Raw genomic sequence first — 25,773 nt, forward strand, 5'->3', positions numbered from 1 at the left:
TGCCTCTATTTTTTTTTTTAAAAAAAAAAAAAACTTACCTGTAGCTTAAAAATGAAAGATCGAAGTTTTGGTGAATTTTCGAGACCCATTTTTTTTATATTTTTTTTCGTTACCATCATTTTATTATTAATTTCTATTTTTTTTATTACATTTGGGTGCTGAAGGTGAAACCTCAGTTCGAATTAAGTCAAGGTAACTTATTCTTATTTTTTCATAATTTATTTATATAAAATGAAGGCCCTTTTTTTAATTTTTCTAGAATTTATATTAAAACATTTCTTGTTTGTTTTTGTAATACATATTCCTGTTTCTGTTTAGAAAACTACCCGTTAGATTTTTACAGAAATTATGCTTGTTCATAAGTTGGCTTTGTTCCATGTCGATGCTTGATTTTGTTGATATGCTCAAAGCCGCGTTATGTATGTTGTTTTTGTCTTAAGAATTTTGTTGCAAGAATTTTCTATTGTTGTTGCTTGAATTTTCTATTTTGTATATAGTATGTAGGTATTTATTTTAATAGATATTTCATTTATATATATATATATATATAATTTATGATACTTACATGATACACATTTTCCGCATATTACATGACATGTCACAACGGTATTGCCACACAAATAAAATTCAGAAGGATTCTATTGCTCGAATTTTCTCCAATTGAATCATATTTTTTCGACCAATCACTACTTCGCGAGTTTGACATTATAACCGAAGTTGTAACATAAATCTCTTATACGGCTCCTTGATGGTAACTTATAACTTCAAGTCAACAACATAATATATGTACTTCAAAGAAACTTTGTTAACTTTGGGAAAAGAAAAAAAAAATATCAGCAACTTTGTTTAGTTAAACCTACGTAAGTACTATATGCAACTTATCTTAATACAATAATGAATTTTTGTAGTTAAAAATAAATTGATGCAAAAATTTAGTTTATTTATAATGACAAAAGTATTCGACGTGGCTCTTAACTATAGCAAAAACATTCACCACGGCTTTTAGCCATGACAAACGTTTCAACCACCTTGGCAGAAACCACGAACAGTAAATGTTGCGTGGTTGTAGTTAATGATTGTTTACTATGGTTTATTTCTTTTTAGCCGTGATAATTAACTATAATTAAATGTTATATTTCTTCTAGTGTTAGGATTAATTTCTTTTTTGAGACAATATAATTTACGTTTAATGGAACAAGATATGACCAGATTTAATTTTCTATTTCGAAATTCGTTGTATTTTCTATTTCATTTAGTATATATACTTTACATGTACAAAGATTATATTATTTATTTTATTTATAAAAAGATTTTACACATAATATGTTTACATTAATCACAATATAAGATGCGAGTAACATTTGGAACAAACAATTCACTAGATTGGAATTGGATAATGGGCATTGACATAATTAATGATGATTGTTGCCAACTTATTTTAACAAAATTATGTATCACACCAAAAAATCTGAATTTTAAAATTACTCCATTAGTTAATTAATTAATTAATTATCCGCAATAAAATTCCAATAATTACAATCTATACCATTTTATGTCTTGCTCCTGGGCAGTGGGCACTAAAGATCTATAAATGATTACTTTCCTAGTTTTGGGATTTGAAAAATGTTATAAATTTCATAGCCTTTCAAGAATTTAATTACATAATATCCCAAAATTTTAAAAATGTAAAACAACACATTTTCCCCTATATATACCAACACCCACACACAAATGCTACCCCTCCAAAACAATAGCAAAAAACAAAATAAATTAGAACTCATTACCAAGATGGCCAGTGTCACTACAAACTTTGGTGTTCTCTTTGTTTTCATTTTTGTCTTGGGTAAGATCTCTGTCCTTCTGATTTTATTCTGAACGATCGTAATTGTTCATGAATTCATCGTACACGAAGAAGCACAAGTGCTTTTCCGGACATTCAAAATCTCGAAACCTGCTAAAAATTAAATCAGTAATTCTGTTTTGTCCCGTTTGCCACTCCTAAGCTTATTTATTTGCATTTTTATAATATGTATACGTCGGACGAATAAATAATATATATTACTAATAAATGTGTTTGATGAATGCAGTTATAGGTAGTGATATGGGAGAAGTGGTGGAAGGTAGAGGGGTGATCTCGGGCAGCCATACGCCGGTAAAAGATGAGGTCTGCCGATATGCTCATGGAGCATGCACAATAAAGTTTACTGATCTTGAGTGTCTTGCCTTCTGCAAGGGTTACTATGGACGATCAGCACAAGGGGGGTGTGAATGGAACCCTGGATCTTCAGCTAGATTTTGTTTTTGCTATATAAAATGCTGACCCTCAAATCTTGTCTTGTACAAAAAGGGATCTATCAAATAATAATTTTGCATATCCATTTGATGACTACTTATTTTCTGCAAGACCTTTCATTAGTTAATTAAATATGTGAAATGAAAAGACTTATACATATAAGGTGAATTATAAATACAGGCTCGTTGTTTGAGAAATTGTTGATACCTTTTCTGATAATAACGTTCGCCCAACAATTGATCTATTCCATTAGCTTCCGTTTGGTTTTGTATCCTATATTTGTATTATTTTTCTAAAAAAATTATAATAACGTCCGTCCAACATTTAATTTTTTTCTATATATTTTTTAAAAAAATTAAAGTTTGAACAAGACTAAAATTGACATTTTCGCCTTACCGTCCAAGGCTTGCATAGTCTATGTCATATATCATGGAGAGCATCAATATTTACTATAATTTTAACTACGGTAATGAACCATGACAAAAATGTTATATTTCTTTTAGTGATACCGTCAACCTTAGTCGAACAAATCATAATTTAGAGTTGAATAACTTTAATATATAAATGTTATTCATACTTTGAGTTATACTTTGCCTTTGTTGTTCTTAATGAATACTATACTCTAACAAAAGATTTATTATTTTTTTATTTCTAAATTCTTCATCTGTAAATTTGAATTATATTTTATTAAATAACAAAAAATTTCAAAATTTTCAAGTATTAAGTCATTTAAAATTCTCTCTTCAAATTCTTCTCTCAAATTTAAATCCATCAATTTAAATATAACTTTAATGTTCTTAAATTGCCGATATTTTTATAGTAGATATCCAAAAATTCCAACTAAAATTATGAGACATGATTATGTATGCACGTACAAGTAGACATGTTTTCACAATGCAATTTAATTTCCCCCACGTAAGAGATTTCTATCACACATGTTTGTGGACCGTTACGTTCTTCATTTTTTAGTATGTGTGGCATATCAAAATTTGTGTGTATTTAATTTAAAATATTAAAATTCAATTATTACATTTGTTCAGTATATATTTTAATTAAATAATAAAAAATATGAAGAAGATAGAGATTGTGAATAGTTATTTAGAGAAAAGTGAGAGAAGAAAAAATATGGAAGTTAAGAGAGAAAAAAATGGAGGCTGAGAAAAAAGAAAAAAAAACATATTAAAATAATTAAACAAAATAAAAAATAACAGATCGATAAAGGGAGAGACACTATCGAGGTGCTCTCCATATAATATAGTATAGATATATAATTCTTTTTTTTTTCTTTTTTGAGGTGGGGGTGGGAGGGACTTTGCCGCATGCCCATACATATCAAACTTCAAATTTGTTCATGTGTCATGTTGATTTCGTAGTTTAGATTAATTGGTTTTTCTTTAACTTTTTAAGATAGTATTTTGATTTTGTATTTTTTTAATTAATTTTGGTAATTTTAGTCTTTTTTTTTTTGCCAGAGTTCACCATTCTTACCAAAAATGCATGTGCATCTAATGAAATTGGGGTTATTGTTCCTACTGATTCATTTTTTCCAACATTTTTGCTCTTTAATTTTTTTAATTAAGGTGGTATTTTGATCCTGCATCTTTTTAATTTTTGTAATTTTAGTTATTTTTGTTTTCGAAGTTCACCTTCACCGGCAAAAGGGTGAATTTCGATAAAGAAAAAAAAGAATAAAATTACAAAAATTAAAAAGATATGAGATCAAAATACTATCAGAGAAAATTAAAGAATAAAAAAAATAAATAACCTAAGTGAAAAAAACGTGTTTAACCACGTACGTTATGATTGTTTATCCAAAAGAATTGCAGCGCCACGAATCAACAATACTAATGTTTAGCTAATAAACTATCATTTGATATCTCTAATAAATTAAAGGGATAAATTACAGTGAGCTTTTCTAAAATTTGATGTAATTACAAATAATCTCTCATTGTTTGAAACATTATCAATAACCTTTGATATTTGTTGAAATTATGGAATTCTTAATTAGACAGAGACATGTAATTATCCACTTTTCTCTTGTATTAAAAAAATTGCAAAAAAAGAGGAAAAATTTGTCCACATAATATAGAAAAAAATTTAAAAAAATAATTGATTATGTTTTACCGTCTGTAAGGGCATAATAGTCAGTTCACTAAAAAAATAGATGAAAACTTAACAAAAACTAACAGACTGTGCCAGTTGTTGGACAACTGTTAAAATCAAAGGACAAAATGTTTGTAATATCCCAAACAATGAGGGAATATTTATGAATATGTTACGTGAGCTTATCGTAAGTTACCTTAAATTAAATTTAATAAATATATAAGGTAAGTAAATTACACTTTATTTTCATTGTCTCTAACATTTTTTAGTAGATCCAATAAATCTTAGTATAATTTACACTAACTTGAAGAAAATTACATATTGAAAGAATAAATATTCATGTCACATTGTTAACAAAATTTGGCTAATTTTTGAAATCTTCAAAGTACAGTTACTTTTTCTTCACTACTATATATATAAGAAGGATTGTAGTTAGAAATATAAGTGATTGTGTTTATTTTACTTCATAATATATAGCATATATGGCTATTCGGTGTTTGAGTGTTTTGATTTTCCTAACCTTCATTTTAGCACCAGGTACATTATTTCTTCTATATATATATTCCAACTTCCATATATCATTACATAAGGTCTAATTAATGCACAATCAAAATAAATAAATAAACTTAAATTGTTCCGAAATATTTAAAATAATTACATGTTTTATTGATGGAGGCGTGTCGTTACCTTCATTTGGTATAAATAATATATAATTAAAGGGGAAGATTTATAATATAATTAATATTTGGTTGGTGAAATGTGTGTGGAATAAAATGGGCTTAAATATTTTCATTTTTTTTAAAAAAATAAATTATCACTTTAATCAATTTGCTTTATCAATATTCTTTTTAGTTATTCACATTCGAAGTTATCTAATTCTATGGATTTTGATAAGTTATTCATATTACCTGCATCATTTTTTGTTTAATTAGTATAATGTCGTATTAATATTTTATATATTTACTTGGAATTGACCTAAAACAAAACTTTTAACATATTGTCTTATCTATGTTTATGTTGCGTATTAAACTTTTATTTTACCGCGGGGCAAAATGCTATATAAATTACAATAAGAAGTAACTAAAATGAATCATACATTGAGGTATATGGCTATTAGAGACCAAAAAAACAAAAGTATAAGGCTATTTCATCCAATTAGGAAGAATTTTCAAAATTAGAAGGGTGTTTGAAGGGTTTATTAGTATATAGATATGTTTTTATGGTCGAACCAAATTAATTATAGAGCAAGTGTATCACACTTACTATAAATGTGATTGTTCACTTTTCCTAAACTATCCACCAATCGCACGGCAGTTGTATTGTACTTGCCATATGATTGGTTCAGATTTGATTGAATCGAGTGTGGATTAAAATTTCCTAGTATGGAATAAGAGGGCAAGCTGAAGTGAATTTAATCCCTGCTGTTATTTTTTTTCACATGTACAAGTAGGACATCAGAGGATACAAGTGGCAGATGGTAGAGTTCGCAGTCCTCCAACACAATCACTGGGCACAAAGCCCTCGAGCATATACTCGAACGGTAAGTGTAGTATCACGTTGGGCAAATGCGGCAAACCTCTCAATAAGCTTGGTATGCAAAGTACCGCTTTTATTACTAGGGTTATCAATACTTTGCTAGAAGGAAGCATATTGATTATGGATTACTTTGTGTGATGCATATCGGTTAAGATAAATACATCTACACCTCTTGAAGTTACACCTACATAAACACCGTCTGCCCTTTTCAAAACTATAGGTACACCTCTTGAAGGTTGTTTGTGTAGTTTCGACATTGAATAAGAATTATACTTGTATTTACAACTACAAAATCAAGGGATTACTTATAATTTTGTAAAAGATATGGAGTATTTGTGTAATTAAACCTTAGGTGGATAATTATATTTACACCCTCTGATCTACGATCCATTTGTGCAAACCATCCTTGTCTTATGTGTAATTATAGAAACCACCATTGACATCCAAAAAAAGGCATTGGTAGTTTGTGTGATGATGTTGATATTTTTGGGGGATGTATGTATAATATTTCAAAAGGCATGGGTAATTTTGTATTAATGATGTTGATATTTGTAGTGCATATGTAATTTTTCAAAAAGTATGGATAATTTGTATATATAAATAAGTTGATGTTTTACGTGCAGAAAACAAATTAATGCAACGAGTAAAAGATGCTGGAAGTCCTTCTTCGGTGCTCAGATGTACTATTAATCTCGGGGTGTGCGACCTGACTATAAGCGAAGAGGATTGTCTATATATGTGTGTCGGTAATTATGCACATAAACATCCGCGGTCATTTTGTTACCAGCCTCCTGAAACTAAATATACATATTGTTTGTGTGAATATGATTGCTATAAAAAAATATAAATATTAGTATTAGAAACTATATATTGCAATATGTAATTCGTAAATGAATAACAAATAAATCAATAAAAATGATCCTCCCATTGTGGCTTTTGGTTTCTATCATCTTTAGTTTGAAATTATTACTATAATTTATTTATATAAATTATTCATGTCTTCTACGTAATTATAAAAATCACAACAAAAAATAAGAGGAGTTTGTGGAATGATGTCGATGTTTTTTAGGGGTGTATATATTCTCAAAAAATAGGGGATACTTTGTGTAAAATGATGTTAACATTTCCTACAGGTGTATGTATGATTTTTTAAAAAATATGAGTGATTTGTGTAAATAAACTATAGATGAATGGGTATTCTTATTTTTTGTGTGTGGAGTCTATTATATTATATCATAGTTGCAATGTACGTAATGTAAGAAAAGGGCGCAGCGGGCGACCGTCGCCCTCGGAGTCGCCCATTGCAGCAATGACCGAACCTCTAGGCAACATTGTCGCCCAAATCTATTTTCAGTCTGGAATGAGGGTAGGCTGCTGGGGCAATCACGAGCCTTTTTTGAATTCAATTTGTAGTCCTTTTGTTAAATAATAATTTTACTTTTATCAACTATAATTATACATATAATATAATCATATTCAACGTATTTTTCAACTCATGTCTAAAGTCGCGTAGGATTAAAAATTCCCATAAAAATTCAATTGGTATGTCTTGTCATTTTTCTGATTAAAAATCAAAATTTCGATCACCGCAAGAATAAATTTCATCCATTTTAAAACTTAAAGGACTTAATAAAGAAAAGGGAATAGTTACAAGACTAAAATTAATATGGGCATACTTAGCGAACTAAAAAATAATTTTTTCATATTAAATTTCTTCTAGTGATAATATTTACCTTATCATCTAAATATACATATAATTATATCATATATCAAGAGTTTATCGGTAATTTTTTGAACATGTGTGATTATATTTCAGTTTTGGTATAAATTGACTACAATTGACGAGTTATTCTTCTACATTATAATGGATACGTCTTAATATCCATGGTAACTCAATATACTACCAAAAAAAGAAAACATATCTACATTATAAATAATTACAACTTTAAAATAATAAAAAATTAATATTATATATCACGATCATACAAAATCAATGCGAAAACTTATATCTTGTTTGGTTCATTTTCAAAAGACTATATTTCCCCCAACTCTTTTTTTTTTTTCCACACTCGACACCCAATTTTTATATTTTTGTTACAATATTTATATATATTTATTTACATTCAGGAGTATTAAAAGGGAATATTTCAAGAGTGTAAAAACATGCGCGTGAAATTAGAAAATTGATTTTATTTACAATGCTCATTTCAGTAGATCCAATAAATCCAAATAAAATTACACTAACTAGAAGAAAAATTACATGATGAAGGCGTCAATATTTAATTGTTAACAAAATTTGCCTAATTATTGAAATCTTCAAAGTAAAGTTACTTTCTTCATCACTATATAAGAAGGATTGTGGTTAGAAAGATAGGTAAGTATTTGAATTTATTTACTTCATAATATATAGAATGGCTATTCGGTGTTTGAATGTGTTGATTTTCCTAACCTTCATTTTGGCACCAGGTACACCAAATATGAGACCAAAATACTATCATAAAAAATTAAATGACCTAATTCAAAAAAATGCATTTAACCACGTATGTTATGATTGTTTGTTCAAAAGAATTGCAGCGCCACGAATCAACAATACTAATGTTTAGCTAATAAACTATCATTTGATATCTCTAATAAAATTAAAGGACAAAATGCATAAACCTCATGTGTTTTAAAAAGTCTGCAAACTCCCCCTGTTTTTAAAATAGGCTAAAAGCTTCCATGTACTTTGTAAAATTCAACTCAATCGTCCCCTCTACATTAAATCAAACTACCGGTGTTATTTTTTTAGAAATTAACAGTGTTATTTTTTTAAAAATGACCATTATACCCTTAGTTAATATATATTATTTCTTATTTTAATGACCATTGAATCTTTTTTTATCAAATATTGATCGTTAGATCTAATCAATTAATCTCAATCGTTAGATTTTGAAAAAATAAAAGGTCTAGATTCAACAAATTATTTAACTTATATTAAATATAAAATTTTAAAAATATATTATTATTATATATTTAAAGAAAAAAAACTAACTACCCCACCCACCCCTTACCCCCCGCTGCCCCCCACCACCCTCACCACCCCCACCCGCTACCCCCGGCTCCCCCCCACCATCTCGTCGCCGGCGACGAGATTTTGTTAAAATCCTCATATCTCTGTAAATTCTTTACTAAATTGAGTGAGGCCGGTTTCGTTAGAATCGTCTTAAAGAGATGAGTCTGATGGTGGTCGTCTGAGATAGAGATTCGACCGGAAGGAGATGAGAAACATGTTCGGCGGTCGTTGCTTGAGCTCACTCTCTATGATTGAGAAAAACTCAAATTGAAGATATGGAAATGTTCGTCTTCAAGATAGGATTCAAATGGTACCACTGACCGTCGGAAATTCGTCCGGACGGTGCCGGAAACTTAGAAACAAGTTTCGGACGAAAAAGGGACGAAATCGCAGGTTTTTTTTCTTTTTTAATTAATTTTAATTATATTAATTAAAATATATTTTAGTTAGTTAAAGATATTTTAAATAATTATAATAATTAAATATTTTTTGCTATTTAATAATAATTATAACAATAATTATTGTAATTAAATATATATTTTAATTAATTAAAAATAATTTTAGATTTAATAATTAACAATTATAAAAATTATTTGAATTGAAATATATTTTTATTTAATATTTAATATTAAATAAAGTAAATATAATTTAATATTTCAATTTAAATTTAATATGAAAAAATTTAATATTTTTTCTTAAGGTTTTGAAATGACAAAAGGAAAACACAAAACAAGCCAAAACGTCTTTGTGTGTTATATAGACCTATAGAGGGGTATTTTAGTCCAAAGTGTCATTAAATATGATATTAACAACAGAAAATGACTACTAAATGCTGCAGACGTGCGTCTCCTCCACTTCCCATTAGTTGCTAACAGAATGAGGGCTTTTTTGTTGACTAAAACAAAATAAGAGGGGGTTTTTAGCCTACTCTGAAAATAGGAAGATGTTTTTTGCATACTTTTTAAAACACAAGGGGATTTCATGCATTTTGTCCTAAAATTAAATGGATAAATTACAGTGGATTTTTCTAAATTCGATATAATTATAAATAATCTCTCATTATTTGAAAAAGTACTAATAACCTCTGATATTTATTGAAATTATGTAATTCTTAATTAGACAGAGACCTGTAATTATCCAACTTTCCCTTGTATTAAAAAAATTGCAAAAAAAGAGGAAAAATTTGTCCACATAATAATAGAAAAAAATTTGAATTTTTTTTTAAATAATTGATTATGTTTTACAATCTGTAAGGGCATAATGTTCAGTTCACTAAAAAAATAGATGTAAATTTAATAAAAACTAACGGACTGTGCCAGTTGTTGGACAACTGTTAAAATTAAAGGACAAAATGTTGGTAATTTCCCAAACAATGAGAGAATATTTATGAATATATCACTTGTGCTTTTTGTAAGCTACCTTAAATTAAATTTAATAAATATATAAGGTAAGTAAATTACACTTTATTTTCTTTGTTGCTAACATTTTTTTTTAGTAGATCCAATAAATCTTGGTATAATTTACACTAACTTGAAGAAAATTACATATTGAAAGAATCAATATTCATGTCATATTGTTAACAAAATTTGGCTAATTTTTTAAATCTTCAAAGTATAGTTACTTTTTCTTCACTACTATATAAGAAGGATTGTAGTTAGAAATATAAGTAAGTGAATGTGTTTATTTTACTTCATAATATATAGCATATATGGCTATTCGGTGTTTGAGTGTTTTGATTTTCCTAACCTTCATTTTAGCACCAGGTACATTATTTCTTCTATGTATATTCCAACTTCCAACATTATTATATAAGGTCTAGTTAATGCGCTATCAAAATAAAAAAACGATCTTAAATTATTTCAAATTATTTAAAATAATTACATATTTTACTGATGGAGGTGTGTCGTTACCTTCATTAGGTATAAATAATATATTATCAAAATTCGAGAAGATTTTATAAGGTAATTAATTTGGTTTGCAAAATATGTGTGGAATAAAATGGCGTCAAATATTTTCATTTGTTTCACAAAATAATCATCACTTTAATGAATTAATAGCTAGCTTTACCAATATGTTTATATTTATTCAAATTTAAGCTAAAGGTAACTGATTTTGTGTATTTTGATTAGTTATTAAATTTATCGGACTCAGATTTTGTTTAATTAGTATAATATCATATTGATATTTTATACATTTATTAGGATTTTACCTAAAATAAAACTTAACGTTGTGTCTTATCTATTTGTATTTTACATTAGCAAAATGATGTATAAATATAATAAGTAAATGAATTGACTTATACATTAAGGTATAAGGGTATTAGAGATATAAAAAACAGAGTATAAAGTTATTGTCATCCAATTAACCAGAATTTTCAAAATTTGAAAGTTTAAATATTTTTTTTATACCGTCCTTATAGTCTAACTAGGGCAAGCCAAATTGAACTTAGCACTTACTATTATTTTGTTTCACATATACAAGCAGATAGTCGAAGGATACAAGTGGTTGACGGTGGAGATCGCAGTTCTCCGTTGCACTCACTTAGCACAGAGCTCTCGAGCACGTCCTTGAAAAGTAAGTGTGGTAACACGTTAGGTAAATGTGGTAAGTCTCTTCGTATATATGCATAGTCGTGTTTCGACTACTATGACTATCAGCGATTTGCTAGAAAGAAGCATATCAGGTATGGGTTACTAAGTGTGATGTACATTGGGGGCAAAATATTTTTTTAATCCCATAAAATAAGTGCAGAATTTCTTTTTGTAGCACAACTATGGCAGGTGACGCTTTTAGTCTCATAAAACTCAAAATCACAATGCCTTTTTTGTCCCAAAACCACAACTTTGTGGGACTATTATGAGTTTTATAGGACTAAAAGCGACATTTGACATAGTTGTGGGTATCAGAACAAATTTCGCCGTTGTTTATAGAACTAAAAAAGTATTTTGCGTTGTATATTGGTTATTAATTCTATATATTTCATGCATGGTGAAGATAACAAATTGATGAAAGGAGTAAGGGACATTGCAAGACCGCCTCCAGTATACAGATGTACTATTATTATGGGCGTGTGCGGCTTGACTATCACTGAAGAGAAATGTGTATCAATGTGTGTGGCTAATTATGGTGATAAACATCCATGGTCAATTTGTTTCCAGCCTGCTGAAACTAAATATATATATTGCTTCTGTGAATTTGATTGCTATAAAAAATAAATATATTAGTATTAAAAGCTACATATTGTAATATGTAATGTTCCTAATGAATAACAAGTATATAATTAAAAATGCTCCTCTCCCATTGTGGATTTTTGCTTTCTGATCATCTTTTATTCGGAAATTGTTATTATTATTATTATGGTAAATGACAGTCACCTTCTCTGAAATTTGATATAATGTAAATTACTTTATGATTTACAACATATTGAAGAAGTACTATACAATATTTATTGATATTTAATTTTCAACTGTGCGGTATCTGGTTAATTTTTTTTTTCCCTCTGTTGGCCGTCAGACAAAAATAATTAATGTTCTTTCTTTTTTACTTCTTATGCTTATGAAAGTATTTTTAATTCTTGAACTTAACAAGAAATGCTCTTGTGAGAAACAATAGCTTACGCGAAACTTACCTAAGATTGGGATTTATTACAATTTACACTATATAATATTGTAAATGAGTAAATTATCTTTTTTATGAAAAAAAGAGCAGTTTATTCCCCCAATCTTTTTTAAAATGAAGCAATTTACCTCTTTAGACAGAGGGGTTAAATCGTTGTATTTTTAAAAAATTATTTTTTTCTTCCATAAGGGAGTGATTTGCTCGTTTGCAATATCTCCAGTGGCTTGCTTGTACTTTTCACATAAGATTGTTCATTTTTTCAATCTTCTTCCGAGAACCCCTTTCATATTGGTTAATGAAAGGCAAAGCACTACTCAAAAATCAGAAAAAAAATCTCATATATTAGATAGAGCTCAAAATCATGCAAATATTTCAATCACAGGTCACGAGTATTATAATAAACGTTGATTAATTATAGTCAAAACTTAAGTTTTCGTATCAATTTACTTGACTATAGTAAACAGTATCAATTTTTAAGCCGTAACGAGTAGAGAATAATCATTTTCTTTTTCTTTTTTTGTAGTGATCCAAGCATAAAAAAAAATATCAAATAAATCAAGAAAAAAATAAATACCATAAAAAAACAATAGTTATTTCAATCCAACAGATAACTCTCCATCTATTGCAAGTTTATGATAGCATTAATCATAATATTTTGGGAGGAAGAAAAGTAAGAGATTAAATGGGTTAACAATTATACTCGCACAAGCACAGACGTTGTGCTCCAATTGATGAGGAACAAAATGCCTTAGGGTTTAGGTCTGGATATTTGGCGACGCATCGCCGGACGCAGCACGGATTATCGCACAGTCTTTCGCCGCACGCACCTAGGCCATCTTGGCATCTCTTGGCCAACGTCGCTGCATCGCCCGCTTGGACCATCTCACCAACTGCATTATATATATACCAAGATTATATTTCTCAAATCATCACAATGTACACTCCAAATGCAACATAATTTGAAATAAAAATTTTAATTTATGGAACTAATTGTTATACAATTACCGGCCGCCAACAACTATGGTAAATTATCAACAACTCAAGACGGAAAAATTGTATTTTACGTCCCACAACTTATCTTATTTGTGATGCTTAACCAAATTTAAGTCACAAAAAGTTGCAGTTTCAGTCTCAACCACAAATTACATTAAATATTCAACAGAACACGTGTAAATCATGTGCTCCCTCCGTTAAATCAATAGTCAGTTCCTTAACGAAGCACGTGTTTAGTGGAATTTATGGTTGGGACTAAATACATAATTTTTTTGTAATTTGTGTGACTAAATCTGGTGAATACTAAAATAATGAGACCAAAATTATAAATAGAATAAATTGTGGGACGTAAATTGCTCATTGTCACACTAAAGACATATAATAAGTAATTGATATTTACAATTTAAGTAGACGAACAACTGCTATTAAAATAGATAAAATCGTCGAGTTATAAAATTAGTTCACCTGAGGCCAGAACAAGGACAGAGATGATGAGATGGAAGGATGGATTTACTACAGCCATTTTCTTGCTGATCAACTGGAAATGGAATGTTTGTTTGATGTTTATCTCTACATTTATATACATAGAAGATGATCTCTTTTTAGATTGCTGTAATATTTCTGACCAAGATTATATTTGCAGCGTGTCTATAAAGTCCAATGTAATAACATATAATTACTATATTTAAGTGCAAATTACAGCAATCATACACGTTCTCTTTTTCAGCTTACAAGAAATTTTCTTTTAAGTCTACACACGCCTCCTTCCCACAGAATCTGCAGAGGAATGATTTATCATTTAATGATTTTTTTTATTTAGTTTTAATAATTTGTCAAACTTGGAGTAGTTTTTTTTTTTTCCTGATAGACACTATATGGTTTGAGAAGTGATACTAGTTATTATGACGTTTGTTCCCATCCAATAAATAAATCCACATATTAATAAAAATTACGGGGTTTGTAGATATCAGTGAAAAGTTGAATGAAAACCCATATTTGTAGATTAAATACATATTTTCTGACTAAATTACTCCTATAAGGGTGATGATGTACCTCTTCATATACATTAGTCTGTGAAGATTTATAAAGGTAGTTCGGTCAAAACTAATTTGCTTGATTTGCAGTAAGTCAGTAATAAGTTGATTTGGGATAAATATGAATTTTTATTTAAATTTTTTTGTCGATATCAAATAAATTTTATGAATTTTGACTAACAAATGAATCTATTTATTGGATTCACATTAGTTGTACTAGATATAATTTTGTGAATCACAAAGATAGTGTAATTATCCCTTAGTTGTTTTATAAACTTTTCAAGTCAAAATTAACGTCATGTTATTTTATTTTTCTTCCCGATGTGGCCCTGTGAAAGATGTGCCACAAGTTCGAGTCTTGTGAAGAAGTCGAAAACTAGTTTTGACCCTCCTTTCAAAGAAATATTTTTATTATTAATAATAATAATAATAAATAAATTACAATAACTTGATATGAGCAATATCAATTCAACCTACACCAATATCTCAATACACTGAGCGATACATCTATTCAATCAATATAACTAAAAATAATAAATAAACTACAAAAATTCACTTAAAGTGAAACAAATATCCACACGTCCATTAGAAATCGAACCCATAACATCGAATTTGTTCATGAAACTTCAACCTTAATCTTGAACACCATACTAAGACATCATTAATAAATGTTATTTTATTTCGTTCATCGCCTAAGATGTACAATAGGAGAATCTCATATAGAAAATAGTGAATCCTTTTGTTCACATAGATTACATAGTGATTTCATCCCGAGTCATGGAACATTAATTCCACCCACATGTTTCCACATACTTGAGAAAAGAGATAGATGATAAACTTGAAACATACCCTTAATAATATATATAATTAGGGAAAATTACAACGAACTGTCCTAAAATTTGATACAATCATATCATAAATATTATTGTTTGAAAAAAAATATTAATATCTCAAATCTCAAACAAGCATGAATGTGATTTACCCTATATGTGTATTTATTTTATTTCAGAAGATTATAAATGAAACTATTTAATTTTGTAAAAATAATTTTTAAAAAATTAAATTATTATTCATAATTATTTATGAAATTATTATTATGTTAAAGATACAAATTATTTTACAAATATATATTAAATTAATATAAATATTATTTGGTGTCTGAAATTTACCCCCCCCCCCCCCCCACCATCTCTTAAAAAAAAAAAAAAACAAATATCTGAATCGAAGGGACTCATTGTCTTGAAAAATAATGGTATTTATTTCAATTCCAACACAAAGAAAAAAAGGGATTAAACGCCTTAACAATCATACTCGCACAAGCACACGCGTGGCGGTACAAGTGAGATACAAATTGCCTTGGGGTTTAGGTATGCTGGATATTTGGCCGTGCATCTCCGGCTGCAACACGGCGCATCGCACACCGATTCACCGCACACGCCTAGACCATCTTGACATCTTTTGTTCGACTTTGCTGCATCGCCCACATGAGCCATCTCGCCAACTACATTAGTTATATCACCATATTAGCTACTTATTATACGTAAGACGTGGAATGTCATGTCTTAGTTATGACGTAATTTTTACACACATAACATGCGCATGTTAAATGAAAAGGTAAATAATAACATGCTCTCTTGAGATTTTTTATAATTATAAATATCTCATCGTTGTTGGAAAAAATACAAACCTCCCGACAATAGGATGTCACAAAAGGGTATTTGTAATTTTTCAAACAACGTGGAAATATTTGTAGTTATGACAAATTTTAGAAAAGTCCGTTGTAATTTACCCTAAATAAAATAATGATACAACAAGGTTTGATAATACCTATGGTAATTATCAAACAACTAATGACAAGTAATAAGTAAATCAGTAATTACTCTATGGAAAATTCTAGTCCGGACCTGGATTAGCAGAACCTAAGTCAATCATATGGCAAGTACAATACATTTATCGTGTGATTGGTGTATAGTTAAGGAAGAGTGACCAATCAAATAGTAAATATATTATATTTGCTCAATGATTACTTTAATTCGACCAAATTTGATCGAAACTAAAATTTTCCTTACTTTATAAATAGAGCTGCAAAATTTGTTCACCTGAGGCAAAAATAAGGACAAAGATGATGAGACAGAAGGATGGATTGACAACAGCCATTTTCTTGCTTATCAACTGGAAATGCAGTGTTAAATTGGTGTTTGCCTCCACATTATATACGTAGCATATTATCTCTTTTTTGAGATTGCTGTAATATTTCTGACAAAGATTAATGTGATCACTTATTTACTATTATTTTTTTTAGTCAGGATTACAAGTAGTTTGACCAATTCACCCACAAGAAACACAAAATATTTTGTCAAGCCATTGAAAATAAAATTTCTTCTCTCTCTCTCTTCCTTTTAAAAATTCATGATTGAAAATTGTTATTATATATATATATAGTATTACTATTATTTTTGAGCAAATTTTCAGCATTTTTTTTCTTCTTTCTCTTAGCAATATTCCATCAATTAAAAAAAAGAAATGGTATTTTCTCTACTTTCTCTTACAATTTTCTGTATAACTTTTAGATATTTTTCAATGACATAATAAATTAGATTTTATCCTCATTTAAATCTCCTTTTAATAATTGTATTTGAGAGTACAATTTTATTGAAAAACCATTTTTTTATTAATAAAATATTTTTACTTGATCATATCTTAACCAAATATACTAAAGAGAATCACAATTTATTTTTTTCAAATTTAGGAATTGAAATAGATTTTTTCAATGAAAAAGAAAAACATGACTAAATAAAACAAACAAGAAAAGAAATTTAAGATGAAGTAAATATAAAAGTTGCCGTGGTGTTCTTCTCCTTCTTCTTCTTTTTTTTTTTTTTTACCCAAAATTTTATTGTATTTGTTTAATGCAATTAAATAGAAATATGATAAAATGAATATATTATCAAAGCTATTGAAATATGTTAAATTTTAACGTAAACTTTACCAATCAAAATTAGTTATTTTAATGTCCTTACACTGAATAAATAGTATAGATATAAATAATAGTTTTAATAATAGATCACCCATTTTTGTGAAAAAAAGAAAGTAAAAACAATAGGCTGTTTAAACAATCAAAACTCCTGACCAGGTAGAAAAAGCATATTAAACTCAAAAATCCTTCTTGAAATTATCCAAAAAAAAAGAGAAAAAAAGAAATTGAACCCCATTTCTCCAACAAGAATTGGGTTTGAAACTCTGAATTTTGATGCATCACTACGGGCCACAAACAGTTGAGAGACGACAAATAGCCGGCGGCTCCCGACCCGGATAAACGGGTCGAAGTCGGGTCTGGCATGGTATAGCTCTGGGCTGCACATATTTTAAGCGCAAAAATCTGGGTCTTTATATTGGGAATGGAATCATACGTTTGTATGGGGAAGTCTAATTGAATGTTTATTCCAACAGAAACTGTGTGAGAGAACAGAGGAAGTGGAGCTTCTTAAGCAGTTCTCTTCTGCGTGTTCTTACTGTAAGCATTCCATTTATGAGTAATACTGTGGTGAATTGCTTTTTTGATGTGTGTGCTGTGACTGTGATGTTTGAAGAAAAACCCATCTCTTAATTCGCACAGAAGAACTCGTTTTTGCTTTGTGATTGTTTCAGTATCTGTTATTGCAATATCTTGAGTTTGCTGATTTTGATATCGGGGGATTGTTTTTGGCTGAATCTTGGATGAGTTTCCTGGAATGAAACTTCATTGTAGTATCAAAATCTTTGGTTTTTGTTCTTAATAATTGTATTCATGGGATGCCTTGTTTTTTTTTCTTTACGAGTCGCTTGTTCTGAGAAGATTGGTATGATAAAACATGTGGAAAAAGATGCAGCGATCTTTTCTCTGCTGCTCTTTCTTTGGAAACTTGCAATGCTTACTGTGAATAGTTTGCTTATATAAGATTGAATAGAACTTTTTGCAGCATTTCATAAACAAAACCAGCTAGATGGTTTTGCTATGTTTCACATTGCCGATAATTGAATTGCTGTATTTTTGGGATAAAATTTCTTGATGAAAACTGCGTTTTTGGAAAGCAAGGATTAATAAGTTGTGCTTTCTTTCCCTCTCAAGCCCATTTTCACGATCCTCAGGAGTTAAAGTGTCGAGTTGGAAAATATACAGGCTTCTAACTTGTCCAGGGGTAAATATTTTCATGTCTTGTCGCTGATAAACGATATTTGCACTATTTCGGTAATTAGTGTAATTCTTTAGAGAAAAGTGTGGTAATTAATTTATTTCTAGAATAAAGGGAAATAAGGAGTGTAAAGCATCATTTACTGTTTTTATAGGAGAAGAGTGATTTATTTTTTAGGTGGCAGCTAGTTCATTAGTTCAATAGTGTAGTATATCCTGGTCTTCCGGTTCATAACCAGGGAAATCCTGATACTTGGAGTTCGTCTATCTCTTTGTTTGCTCCTCATAGATACCAACTTGTTCACAAATTTAGATATTTGAGATTGGATGACTTGACAACTTAGTCTCTTCCGACTTGAATGGTGCCAGATGGAAGCAAAAGCCCAAGCATCCATTAATAAGTATGCAGCTGATATTTCTTCGATAAAAGCGGCAGAAGAACGCATCAGCCCTTACGCGTACAAAACTCCAGTCTTGTCCTCAGAAACTCTGAATTCTATCTCTGGAAGAAAGCTTTACTTTAAATGTGAATGTTTTCAGAAAGGGTGAGATACTGGATGTTGACTTTTGTTCGAAATTTCTTAACTCTTGTTCCTGCACAACACTTGAGCATATGCAGCACTTTAAGGGTTTGCAGATGTAATTAAGCACCTCTTTGTTTCCTTGTAAGATCAGCGGAGCGTTCAAGTTTAGAGGGGCCTGCAACGCCGTATTTTCACTTACAGATGATGAGGCAGCTAAAGGGGTTGTAACACATAGCAGGTTATACCTGAGCTCACTAATACCACATCGTTGGTTTTCTGGATATACTTGTTTGAATGCTGATTGATACTACCTCTCGAAATAGTGGTAATCATGCCGCGGCACTTTCTTTGGCTGCAAAACTACGAGGAATTCCGGCACACATAGTCATTCCAAAAAATGCTCCAAAATGCAAAGTTGAGAACGTCATGCGGTACGGTGGTCAGATTATCTGGAGTGAGGCTAATGTGCAATCCAGGGAGGAGGTTGCCGCAAAGGTTTTACAAGATACCGGTGCTGTTCTTATTCATCCGTATAATGATGGGCGCATCATAAGGTAGGTCCCATGGCCTGAGCATGTCTTTCTCTCTCGCCCAATATGATTAAATCTGTGTAGATAGCCTAGATTGTGTCCTTTCCAATATGCCTAGTTCTGATGCTGAAACTTCCATGCTGTTGGATATCCTTCCTCACTTTAATATGTTACAACAATCAAATAATTTGTTGAGAACTCACTAACTCCTGTTAATCAATAGAAATCTCTGTTTGTTGTTGGGGCAGGGGACTTGCGTTTTTCCTTGGATTTTTCCGTGTGGCCTTTTATGTTCATTCAAATTTTACCTGTTTCGGACATGGTCATGGTAGAAACAACTGTGCACTTCTGCTGTTCTGTTGAATGACTACTTATGTCGCCTATGCTGCCACCTTTGATGGTTTTGAGTTACTACTTGGTTCATTTTCATGCTTGTCATACCAAAGGAAATAATAAATAAATTGTAAGATTCCTGTGCTGTAGTGTTGCCGATGCTGAGAGTATAGTGTATCAACCCAAGCACATTGGATATAAATTTTATATGAACACATAGAATGAAAATTTGTCTACCTTAACACCATTTTCGTTCAGTGGACAGGGAACCATATCTCTGGAGCTTTTGGAGCAGGTTCCTCACATTGACACCATCATAATTCCCGTAAGCGGTGTGATCTCTCTCTGTCTCTCAAGTCCATTCATACCCTGCCTCTGACATCATATTCACATGCTTAAGACATTTTAGTCATGAATTCCAGGAGGTGGCTTGATTTCAGGGGTGGCATTAGCTGCCAAATCCATTAATCCTGCAATCAGGATACTGGCTGCCGAACCAAAGGGGGCCGATGATGCTGCTCGGTCCAAAGCTGCAGGCAGTATTGTAACTTTGCCCGAGACCAAGACCATCGCTGACGGTCTTCGAGCTTTTCTTGGAAGTCTCACATGGTAAAACCCCTAATATCATGCATAAACAGCCTTGCTTTTACATGCCATGATTCTGTATCTTTTCTCTCTCACTCAAACATGCAGGCCTGTCATTCGAGATTTGGTGGATGACATCATTACTGTCGACGATCAAGAGATAGTTGAAGCAATGAGACTCTGCTATGAAATCCTGAAAGTGGCCATAGAGCCAAGTGGAGCGATCGGCCTTGCTGCCGTTCTATCCAACAGTTTCAGGAATAATCCAGCTTGGAACGACTGCAAAAACATCGGCATTATACTCTCGGGTGGCAACGTGGATCTAGATGTGCTCTGGGAATCCATAAATAAAAGAGTAAGAGAGCAAGACTAAATTCATCCATGTTGAAAGGTTCATCCATGTGCTCTTTTTTCTGATGCACTCAGCAAAAATTCACAGTTCTCATTCTTGGACTCGCCAAAGTTTACTTGGGCATGCATTGAATTGTTTGTTGTAGTTCTTGCCGGATTTTACTTAAGGCCTTGTGGACATAGTTTATCAAATTATGTGATTATTAAATTAAAATGTAGTCTTATTTTTATATAATTTCATATTGCTATTTTTATCAATAATGCTATTATCATTGTCACTTTGCTAAAAATTTTGATATAATATTACGAGGTGGATTATAATATTTGTTATATTAAGTAATTGTTGAATATTATTAATTTTATTAATAATATTACTTGTTTATAGAATTACAATATTAATAATTACATAAATAAATAAAAATTAAATAAACACACGAGTCGACTCATGAACTTCTGAATATATATTTTTGACTCAAGCTCGAGTTCAAAATTTTAATTGAGTCAGCTCACTATGTTTATGAACCGACTCGACTCGTCTCGTACCCATAATAATTTTTTTGCACTGTCATTGAAAAAAGTAACATTAACATTTAAAATAATTAAAATTTAAATAGGCAATAAGCTTGATTTTCACCATATGACTTGGTTTTTTCTCTTTGTTGAACCTATCTTCCAAAGCGCACAAGTTTTCAAATAATTGCATTACATTAGCTCTTTTTATTTGAAAAATTATACATACATCTACAAAAAAATGTCAATATTATCTATATAAACTATTCTTATTTTTAAAAAACTACATATACATTTTTCAAAAACGTCAACAACGTTACACAAATTACTCGTATTCTTCGATTGTCAAAAGTTTGTATAAATAGATTATAAATCAGATATAACTGTGACGAAGAGGGTGTTTGGCTAAACTTTTCTAAAACATCTTATAATATTTTGGATCTTATTTTAAAAATAAGCTCCTGAAGTATTTGGATAAAATAAGATGTTAAAACTTATAAGATGTTAGGGTGTTTGACATAATAAGGTCTTTTATTGGTAAAATGACTAAAATGGTTATGATAATATTATAATCAAATAAGTTGTTATTTCTTGACATATTTTGCTTTAAAAATTCTTAAAATATTATTATAAATAGTACACATTAGTTTAATTCAAAATAAAAATAGATAATCTTTTTACGATAAAATAAAACAACAACGAATTATTACCAAAACTTTTGAATAAAAATAATTATATGCACATTCATACTAGTCAAATATTAGTATAGATATATAATTTATATTTTTTTTGTTAATGCAATGATTATTTCTAGTCGTATAATTTATAATGTTTTGAATTTATATTTTTCGGTAATATAATGTTTTGAATGTTAGAAAAATTAAATAGTAAAAAATAAATAAATTCTAAAGAGAAAAAATGTGTGTGTGTGTGTGAGAGAGAGAGAGAGAGAGAGAGGAGAGTGTATGTGTGTGTGTGTGAGAGAGAGAGAGAGAGTGTGTACTGTCTGTGTGAGCGTATGAATGGAGATATTTTTGTCTTATAATATATTAATTTTATATAACTTATAAGATCGTATAAAAATAATTAGAAAAGTTAACTTTTTTTAAAAAAAATTATAAAATCAAAAAATTTTATTTTTAAAAAAAAATTATCAAATAATTTATTGAAGCTTACAAGCTCTCTAATATCTTATTAGATGTTTTTACGAGCTATAAATTTCGCCAAATACCCTCTAAATCATTTAACCAACGGCTGTCTGTACGGATACATGCATGCAGTCAATATGCCATTATCTCATGACAGTATCGAGTTGCATCCCACTAATTAGCCAAACCCACCACCGCCAACCTCAAAAATTTAAGGTTATATTTAGATTGATGGAAATCATGAATTTTAAAACTTTAATAATAGATTCTTTGGATTTATTTGACATAATTATAAATTAAAATGAATTTTCAGTCTTTCAACTCTAAATTTAAATTATATTTGTTAAATATGAATGGATTTTAAAATTTCCAAATATGAGTCATTTGAAATGTTTTGGGGATAATTATACTTTCTTCCCTTGAGGTTTGGTGTAATTATACGTGAATTTTTTGTTATTTTGAAAATTATATCTAATACCCCTTATGTTTCTTTTTATCTAATGAATAAACTCCTCTGTTAGTCAAAATTCACAAAAGAGAACAAGAACAGACTATGATGAAATGGTCTCATTGTAAATTGGGATAAGGGTCTAATTTAAGGAGCTTTTAAAGGATAAAATTACCCTAAATAGGACCTCGAAATGCCCCAAACAAAACAAGGATCCGCACACTTCTCATAGGATGCTAGTTGTACCCTATCCAACCTAGTCCAGTGACCTGAAATAACAACCATCGATCATCCAACACCTGAAAGGTCGAAATCACAACACTTGAACTCATACAAGTATAGATATTTGACTCAATAAATACTGACTTATTTATTTTATTAGACCCCTCCCCCCACAAAAAAAAAGTATTAAAACTTCTTTTTATTAACAAAACCAAAGCAGGTCGACTTGCAATTTATTTTATTTTATTTTAAATAGGCAATCCACGACTCCACGCAATGTGGAAGCAAGCAAGTAGACAATGTTAAGAAATTCTTGTTCAGATTAGGTTTGATTGAATCAATCAATTACAAAACTTGTTATGTGATTGATAACTTTTATTAAATTGTACACCAATCACAATAAATATATTGCACTTATCATCTAACTGATTCAAATTTAATTAAGTTGAGTTCGGGCTAAATTTCCCACACAACTAACGAACAATCAACCTACCTATAATATGTTTCTATAATTCTGTCCATCAATTTTTTGTCCCTTCAATTTCTGTCTCTCAATCACCTAAATTCAAGGATCTCTTCTTCTCTGGCTACTTCAATATTAATCCTTTCAGCTTTTTTTAATTCTTCTTTGTCTCTGTTCCTCCCTTCCATTTCCCTCTCCTCATTCCTATTGCTTAAGGCTCCATCCTCATTCTCGGACAACATGGTATGCCCCCTTCCTTTCTCTTATTTATTCTCAACATCTTTAACGTTGTTCTTAGATGAAGACGATGGTCGACATGAAAATGGAATAGTTTTACGTTTTAATGCAATCTGCAAAAAGTGCATGCATGTATCTGACAGACGTGAAATAACATACATTGCTGTAATACAACAATAATCAATATTGTCTCAAATTTTGAACAGATCGCATGCAATATTTCTATTCATATGATCTCTTATGTGACAAACATTTCGATGGTACTCATTGATTAATTTTCAGGCGAATTCGGCGTCTGGGATGTCCGTGCATGATGAATGCAAGCTGAGGTTCTTGGATCTGAAAGCAAAAAGGAATTACAGGTTCATAATTTTCAAAATTGAGGAGAAAATTCAACAGGTGGTAGTCGAGAAGCTCGGACAGCCAGAAGAGGGCTACGAGGATTTCTCCTCCAGCCTCCCTGACAACGAGTGTCGATATGCTGTCTATGACTTCGACTTTATCACCGACGAAAACTGCCAGAAGAGCAAGATTTTCTTCATTGCTTGGTAAAACATATAATCAACTACGTACTTTTCCCGTTCTATGATTCTAAATTCTAGTAGTTGCAATTTTGACAGCATAGGATTTTGTAAGATCATGACATATTAGGATATGGTTCTGTGCGGTTGCAGGAGATCGGCACTCATCAATTATTTATACTAAATTAGTATCTGAAGAACATTGCAAGAAACTACTCTTAAGTCAAAATGTAATATTGAGTTGGGCTCCACATTTCAATAATTACAACTAATGAACATATACTACAATATCATGATGTTTTGATAACGGCATCTTTTTTGTTCGTGGACAAAAAAAAAAGAGAGATTGTTTCTGTCGAGCTGTGTAATATCGTGGCGATCCCATGCAAGATTTATGTGCGATTCTTGAAAATGATCAATTTACGAATCTGAATGCTAATATTCTTCAACTTACATATTCATCGTACCTATTTATGTTCCTGTGTTTTGCAGGTCTCCTGACACGTCGAGGGTAAGGAGCAAAATGGTGTATGCTAGTTCGAAGGATAGGTTTAAGAGAGAACTCGACGGAACCCAAGTTGAATTACAAGCAACAGAACCCAGTGAGATGAGTATCGACATTGTGAAGTCACGTGCAATGTGAGATTATTACATTGTAATTCGCAGGAATATTTTCTTGCGTGGAAGGTTTTAATGTAAGACCTTCAGTTGAGAGGTTGTAATACTATAATTTGTATCCTTTTCACGTGTAATTTTGTTTCCAGGTTCTGTGAACTCAATTGCCTCGTTGTTGAGGTCCACTAGAACAGGAAAATTTCCAATTTCCTGCAGTTATTAAGTTCATTTAATTGAAAACCAATGTGAACGTTGGGTTGCAAGATCTCTCCGTGTGTGGGAGAATGTTCTGTACGGACTAGTATTTGAACATGGTACTAATTGGACAACCTGGTCTTATATTGAACATGGTAGTACTACCGATAACTTCAATCTTACATGAGCATTTTGAAACGTTAACGCATGAGGCAACAATGCTACAATCAAATGGTCGAATAGTGGTGCCTTGTTTCTGTGAGAGATAGATCACGGGTTCAGGTCTCAAGG

At 30.4% G+C, this 25,773-nt stretch overlaps 5 protein-coding genes and 1 long non-coding RNA gene across 8 annotated transcripts; 4 read left to right on the forward strand and 2 right to left on the reverse strand.

The window, feature by feature from the left end:
• LOC105164233 lies at window positions 4,855-6,779 on the forward strand. The gene is made up of 3 exons (XM_011082847.1): window positions 4,855-4,933; window positions 5,847-5,936; window positions 6,556-6,779. The coding sequence occupies exons 1-3, from the start codon at window positions 4,879-4,881 to the stop codon at window positions 6,777-6,779; spliced, it is 369 nt and encodes a 122-aa protein (XP_011081149.1). The 5' UTR covers window positions 4,855-4,878.
• LOC105164109 lies at window positions 10,669-12,275 on the forward strand. The gene is made up of 3 exons (XM_011082680.1): window positions 10,669-10,747; window positions 11,469-11,558; window positions 11,979-12,275. Exons 1-3 carry the CDS (start codon window positions 10,693-10,695, stop codon window positions 12,197-12,199), a joined length of 366 nt encoding a protein of 121 aa, XP_011080982.1. The 5' UTR covers window positions 10,669-10,692; the 3' UTR covers window positions 12,200-12,275.
• LOC105164110 (defensin-like protein 182) lies at window positions 13,222-14,133 on the reverse strand. Its single transcript, XM_011082681.2, has 2 exons — window positions 14,061-14,133; window positions 13,222-13,492 (listed from the first exon to the last, which is right to left on the reverse strand). Exons 1-2 carry the CDS (start codon window positions 14,116-14,118, stop codon window positions 13,290-13,292), a joined length of 261 nt encoding a protein of 86 aa, XP_011080983.1. The 5' UTR covers window positions 14,119-14,133; the 3' UTR covers window positions 13,222-13,289.
• Window positions 15,869-16,806, reverse strand: LOC105164111. Its single transcript, XR_847989.1, has 2 exons — window positions 16,729-16,806; window positions 15,869-16,130 (listed from the first exon to the last, which is right to left on the reverse strand). It is a non-coding gene; the product is annotated as an uncharacterized LOC105164111 (long non-coding RNA).
• On the forward strand, window positions 17,753-21,190 carry LOC105164112 (serine racemase). Of its 3 annotated transcripts, XM_011082682.2 has the most exons (8): window positions 17,753-17,970; window positions 18,080-18,143; window positions 19,170-19,345; window positions 19,476-19,562; window positions 19,648-19,878; window positions 20,446-20,519; window positions 20,610-20,796; window positions 20,881-21,190. In XM_011082682.2, the coding sequence occupies exons 3-8, from the start codon at window positions 19,170-19,172 to the stop codon at window positions 21,143-21,145; spliced, it is 1,020 nt and encodes a 339-aa protein (XP_011080984.1). In that variant the 5' UTR covers window positions 17,753-17,970; window positions 18,080-18,143; the 3' UTR covers window positions 21,146-21,190. The 3 variants fall into 3 exon arrangements, with proteins under 3 accessions (XP_011080984.1, XP_020550025.1, XP_011080985.1); XM_020694366.1 differs by lacking the exon at window positions 17,753-17,970 and having other exon boundaries at window positions 17,982-18,143; XM_011082683.2 differs by lacking the exons at window positions 17,753-17,970; window positions 18,080-18,143 and having other exon boundaries at window positions 19,187-19,345; window positions 19,471-19,562.
• On the forward strand, window positions 24,092-25,582 carry LOC105164115 (actin-depolymerizing factor-like). The gene is made up of 3 exons (XM_011082685.2): window positions 24,092-24,157; window positions 24,434-24,699; window positions 25,165-25,582. The coding sequence occupies exons 1-3, from the start codon at window positions 24,155-24,157 to the stop codon at window positions 25,313-25,315; spliced, it is 420 nt and encodes a 139-aa protein (XP_011080987.1). The 5' UTR covers window positions 24,092-24,154; the 3' UTR covers window positions 25,316-25,582.

The sequence above is a fragment of the Sesamum indicum genome, linkage group LG6, assembly GCF_000512975.1.
Source record: "Sesamum indicum cultivar Zhongzhi No. 13 linkage group LG6, S_indicum_v1.0, whole genome shotgun sequence".
NCBI classification, from domain to species: domain Eukaryota; kingdom Viridiplantae; phylum Streptophyta; class Magnoliopsida; order Lamiales; family Pedaliaceae; genus Sesamum; species Sesamum indicum.